Source organism: Poromitra crassiceps (genome assembly GCF_964638095.1).
Source record: "Poromitra crassiceps genome assembly, chromosome: 6".
NCBI lineage: Eukaryota > Metazoa > Chordata > Actinopteri > Beryciformes > Melamphaidae > Poromitra > Poromitra crassiceps.
The window spans coordinates 1,054,678-1,061,173 of record NC_139627.1 but is presented as its reverse complement, the minus strand read 5'-3'; the positions used below and the strand labels follow the sequence as shown (position 1 = coordinate 1,061,173).

Sequence of the window (6,496 nt, the reverse complement as noted above, 5' to 3'; positions counted from 1 at the left end):
TGTAAACGGTGTGAGGCATGGAGTGTGAGCAGCCCGGATTACATAACGTTAGCCTGTGGGGACTACGGGAGCTGGTGAGGCTCATACCGCGCATGGAGCGGACCTGACTGCTGCACACACACACACACACAGACCTGAGTGAAGATGGACTCCAACCCGCTGATTAACGGTAAGAATCCATTAGCAGGGGCGTCTGGGTAGTGTAGTGTAAAGAGGTAAAAGCACTCTCCAACCACCGCCGAGACCCGGGGTCAATTCCCGGCAGCAGCGGTACTTCCGGCTCCGTCAGACTTTCCTACAGACACAATTGGCCGTGTCTGCGGGTGGGAAGCCGGTGGGGTATGAGTCCTGGTCGCTGCACTACCATCACCTCTGGTCGGTCGGGGGGAGGGGATCCGGGGGGAATAGCGTGATGCTCCCGCGCTACGTCCTGCCGGTGAAACTCCTCACTGTCAGGTGAAAAGAAGTGGCTGGCGACTGCACATGTATCGGTGGAAGCATGTGCTTACACTTTTCCCAGATCGGCAGAGGGGGTGGAGCAACGACTGGGACAGCAGGGGGATTGGCCAAGTACAATTGAGAAAATGGGGGGGGGACCGAAAAATACTTGATAAAAAAGAAAAGGTGCTAGCAGCTGCAGCCTGTCTGTGTGCTTCTGTTTGTTTACACACTGCCTCTGAAGCTGTGATGTCATGATGTGAACCTGTGTGTGTGTGTGTGTGTTTGTGTGTGTGTGCATGCTGAAGCCTTGCTCTGTGTGTGTGTGTGTGTGTTAGGGTTGTCAAAAGTATTCATACTATCGAAAAGTATCAATACTGAAATTTTGAAACTGATACAATACTCATTTGCAACAGTTTAGATTGCAGGCCTGCCAACCTGCACTCATTTTTCGTGCTATGCATGCGTTTTGCCATCAAAGTACGCTGGTACAATTTGTCAATTAAAACTATGCAAACAGGCGTTGATGCCTGTTAATTCAATTGTGCATTGGTGCACTGGGCAGTACGCGTATCGTGTGTTGTGAATCTACTCTCACTCTGGTCACGACTACTACTGTGAAAGACTAGCGATAACCTGACCAATCCAACCAACGAACGCAACAAGTCTAGCCAATCAGAGGCAGATTAGGGCGGGTCATGGGTTCGTCATGCATCAAGTTAGTGTGCGTCACGCAAGGGAGCTACTTCCTGACAGCCGAACTCTGCTGCTGCAGCTTTCTACGATCAATATATTTAATTAGCCACTCTTAATAACAAATACAATGTGGGCAGGAGGTGCCAGAGCCTGAGGAGAGCGGCAGGGAATTGGCTGGCTATTTATATGTAGGCAGGCACAAGTTTGTATGCTTTACACTACCCCACCCCCCACATTGATTTGATTCCGAGTTTACGGTACTTGGCTTCTGGCTCGTCATTATATTTCAATTAAGATATTTTTGTTGAGGCAAATTTCAATGAACTTTAATTAATAAAAAAGTGTTGTTATCCCGTAGTTTTGAGCCCCTGTCAGAGGCTGTTGGATCATCCTACCTGTCTGCCGTGCAGAGGGGAGAAAATGAAGCAATCCATTCTGTCCAAACTTTCACCAATCTAATCTCATCATGACATCGAGGGATAGGCTATATTTTGCTAGCCGATGCGTTTAGAAGAACATTCCCACTTTGTTCAGAGTGACAGTCTTGCTATAGTGTAGTGTTATATTTTACATGATTGCTATATTTTAAACTGCAGTGAGATTTGCTTGGGGAGCATAATGCGAGACAGGCGAGGAAGAAAGTGGGCAGAGGGAGAGAGGAGGCGGCGGGGGGAGGGGGGGCTCTGAGCGCTTTGGTCGCTGCTGGAACCTTAAATACGTCATGCCGCACCCCACCTCAGCCCCGCCCCCTCTGTGTGTGTGTGTGTGTGTGTGTGTGTGTGTGTGTGTGTGTGTGTGTGTGTGTGTGTGTGTGTGTGTGTGTGTGTGTGTGTGTGTGTGTGTGTGTGTGTGTGTGTGTGTGTGTGTGTTGTGGGCGCACTCGGCGCAGGGCTGAGGAAAGGTGCAGTCCGCATGCCAATTGCGCACAAAAAGTCTCTCCCTCTTTCCATTAGAGCCCGACCGATACTGGATTTTTTAGGCCGATGCCGATACCGATATTAGGGAGTAAAAAAATTCTGATATCGATATATCAGCCGATATTCTTATATTATTATACACATTATATTACATGATTTTTTGCAATGATCCCTCAAATATCAAACACTTGACAAAGATATGAGTTGACATGAATTGAAATATGTAATGTAGGCAGGATATTTTACAGCTTATCAATAAACTTTATTGTCCAAAATGACATCAATGCAATGAAAGAGTAAACTTAACTGGGAATTTAATAATTATAAATAACTAGAAATACAAAAACACAAGAAATAGAACAAATAGTTAAGAAAAAATATCAAATATACACAACATGCTGTCTATAACTTAAAAAATACAAAATATCGGCAATATTGGCCAACCTATCGGCCGATACCGATATATCGGCGAACCGATATATCGGTCGGGCTCTACTTTCCATTCTCACTGCCGCTTCCTCAGTGCGGCGCACCCTCCGTGCTGTCTCGTTACTAACGTCTCGTTAGGTCTCCTTTAATATCTCCCCCGCCTATTCTGAACAAACTCAAGTGACGTTTTGTCAAGCTCACTGCACCCCGCACATGTGCAGGCCATCACCATTGAATTACCTTGCGTGCATATGTGTTTGTGGGTGTGGCAGGGGTGAGTAAAAGTGCAGCACAGACATACAGTACGCCAAGTTCAATGCAACTACCACACACAGCCTATAATATTATAGCCTATGTTTATTTTTTCAATAAAAAATAAATAAATAAATATATATATATATATATATATATATATATATACTGTATATATTTATTTATTTTTGTGTGTGGACCGGGCTTGTGGCCCGGTACCAAATGCGTTGTGGCCCAGTACAGGTCGACGGCCCGGTGGTTGGGGACCACTGATTTAGCCAACAGGGGTCGCGACCCCAAGGTTGGGAACCACTGCCCTGTACCCCTGGTTGGGAATCACTGGTCTATCTGGTGATGTGTCTCTCTGTCTGTCTGTCTGTCTCTCTCTCTCTCTCTCTGCCCCCCTCCAGCCATGGACCCGTCCATCACTCTGTGGCAGTTCTTGCTCCACCTGCTGGAGGACTCTGGTCAGCGTCACCTGATCTCCTGGACAGGCGAGGACGGAGAGTTCAAGCTGCTGGACGCAGAGGAGGTGGCCCGACTGTGGGGGCTCCGCAAAAACAAGCACAACATGAACTACGACAAGCTGAGCCGCGCGCTACGGTACTACTACGACAAGGTACTACTGCTAATACTACGACCACACTGACTACTACGACAAGGTACTACTGCTAATACTACGACCACACTGACTACTACGACAAGGTACTACTGCTAATACTACGACCACACTGACTACTACGACAAGGTACTACTGCTAATACTACGACCACACTGACTACTACGACAAGGTACTACTGCTAATACTACGACCACACTGACTACTACGACAAGGTACTACTGCTAATACTACGACCACACTGACTACTACGACAAGGTACTACTGCTAATACTACGACCACACTGACTTATATTAAAGCACAATCTGATTTCACCAAGTAACAGTTGATCCAGTAACAACACCTGGATCACCTGGGTTTTGCACGGCAGCCAGTTTGCGCCAGAACGCTCACCACATATCAGCCTATCACAGTGGAGAGTTGAGGACTGAATGTGCCAATTAAAGTAACGAGGGATGATTAGGTGGCCATGATTGAAGGAAGGCCTGTGTGGGAATTTAGCCGGGGCACCGGGGTTACACCCCTACTCTTGCGAAGAGTGCCGATGGGATCTTTAATGACCACAGAGAGTCAGGACCTCGTTTTAACGTCTCATCCGCAAGACGGGCCTGGTCTTGAAGAATGTTTAGGCTAAATGGCTCCTAAATACATGCAATATATGTGTTTTAAACGTTTTAACCGTATAGATTAAATTGTGCTATATTTAGATGGTTTTCGGAGTGTTTTCTTGTTTATAGACTAGTCGCAATTAAAATTTCGGTTTAAACCTCTGGGAAAGTAGTCGCCACCTGCATCCCTAGCCAGATACATTCGCCTGTACCTAACAACTGCAGCAGCCACGTATTCATGCATGCTATGAGCTTCTCCCACATCGTCTCAAGCAAATACAACTAGTCTGAAACCAATTTAGTCTCTTTACAAAAAGACACTCAAAACACTTGATCAAAAGGCCAATAGCTACCACCACTGCCATATAGTGCAAAAGTTCAATCTATTTCATTTTGATAGTTTTAAACATTTTGTAGATGCTTGCCTCATTTGTAAAGTCTTACATGGGCTTGCACCTCCCCCATTTCCTCAGTTCATAACACAATTAGACACCAACAGCAGCGCAACAAGGACTGGTTCCAGAGAAGACTGTGTTGTTCTATTTAGACAGTCAGAGCCACCCACTACAGGCACCCATTGACATACAAGAGAGCAATAACGTTTCAACTTTTAAACATAAACTTATCTTAACTCACAGTTTGCTAAATGAGTTTTCAGCTCTGATACCGCTGCTACTGTTACGACTACTACTGCTTGTGTGTGTGTGTGTGTGTGTGTGTGTGTGTGTGTGTGTGTGTGTGTGTGTGTGTGTGTGTGTGTGTTCTCCTTAGAATATCATAAAGAAGGTGAGCGGTCAGAAGTTTGTCTATAAGTTCGTCAGTCATCCCGACCCGTCTCTGTCTGAGGGGGGGAGGGGAGGGGAGGATGGGCCTAGGCAGGACAACAATGACCCAAACAGCCAATCCAAAGGTCCGGGGGGCGTGGCCACCACCTGTCCGTTAAAGAGCTTACCCCAGGTACAGTTTGACATCCATCTTCTCATCCTGTACATTTTTGTAGAATTTCTTTATTATTTATTATCAGTAGAAATTTATATTACTGTCACCAGCTGAATTATGTTAAAGCAGCTACGAGCAAGATTTTCGATTGTTATTAAACAGTCTAAATTGAATATCGATGCATCACATCTTACCTCTAATAGTAGACGAGACCAACGCCGAGTAGTCTCGCTTGAACCCCGAGTGAATCGGCCAGTGTTGTCTTGACGATTAGTCTGTCTGCGGCCGGGGCAGATCAGGAAGTGAAATGAAACGGTTTGCGGCAGCCACTTCGGCCATAACCACAAAATAACAAAATTACTTCAAAACAAACTGTTAGAATATAACGAGAGATGTTCGCGAGAGTAGCAAGCCCCTGCATGGCGTTCTCCGTGTTTATGGTCTGTTGGTAGGCAGAGCGAAACGGTTGAAGGCAGGCAGCTGCTGTAAACCGTTTTGTTTCACTTCCGGGTTTATCCGGCCCGCCGGTAGACAGACACAGACTCTATAATCATCAAGAGAGCGATCTCCGATTCACACGGCTTTGGTCTCAGCTAGGGGTGCACCGATCGATCGGCACGCAATCTGTATCGGCCGATTTTGACCTCAAATATGTGATCTGCTGCTGCAGATATTTCTTTATTGTCGCCGATTGCATAGCCGATCATGCTGCACGTGAGAAACATGAGGCAGCCCATTTTCATGTCTTCAATGTCTATCGTTTAACTTTCATATTGTGCTCTAATGTTTATATCATTGTGTTGCAAAGCACACGCTTTGCTTTCGTCAGTGTACTCACCTCCACACACCGCACCAGACTGTCAACACACCCCTTGCGTCTTTGAATCACACAAATCAGCTGGTGATGAGCAGACTCAGCAGAGAGAAGTTACCTCCAGTCCTCCCGCCTACCGAGGCATTTACATGCTGTTAAGTCCGTGTTTGATCCATATTTGCGTGTATCCTCCTAACGTTAATAGCTCCGGTTAGCTTTAGCCGCTTTAGCTTAATCGATAAAATAGTTAACTTGGGTCGAAGTTATTTTCCTTGTGTAACAGGGAAATCCCGGAAAATGGAGTATTTTTGTTGAGTGAACTGAACTGCATTGAACTGGTAACATGGAAATCCCGAAGTGGAATGATTTTTGTTCTTTTATAAACTGAACTGAGGGAACTGGACTACTACTAGCCATTTAGTTCAACACAGTCTTGTGCTCCAATTATCTCACACACAAAAAATCATGTTGGCGGTTTCCTTTAGCCTACAAAATATAAAATATTGATGTAGAAAAAAAAGAAAATGTGCTGCACTTTCAATTTGATGCATGAAATGTAGGCCTATATGTAAAATGGAAACTGTTCTATAATAGACTGCTATAGCTGCTTACAAAATAAATAAATAAATATATATATATATATATATCGGTGATCGGTAATCGGTGATCGGTCGATGATCGGTTGGGCAGATATTTCTCATAGGTGATCGGCAATCGGTGATCGGTGGCAAAAAATGTGATCGGTGCACCCCTAGTCTCAGCTACTATTATAGGTAAGATGTG

The 6,496-nt window shown here is 45.3% G+C and overlaps 1 protein-coding gene across 1 annotated transcript in view; it reads left to right on the top strand.

Annotated features, from left to right (window-relative positions):
• Nucleotides 1-6,496, top strand: part of elk1 (ETS transcription factor ELK1) — a 29,419-nt gene continuing 22,923 nt past the window's right edge. Inside the window, exons 1-3 of the mRNA XM_083639230.1 lie at nucleotides 1-169; nucleotides 3,143-3,351; nucleotides 4,732-4,917. Coding sequence (XP_083495356.1) covers nucleotides 145-169; nucleotides 3,143-3,351; nucleotides 4,732-4,917 — 420 coding nt within the window. The 5' untranslated portion in view covers nucleotides 1-144. The remainder of the gene's footprint in view (nucleotides 170-3,142; nucleotides 3,352-4,731; nucleotides 4,918-6,496) is intronic.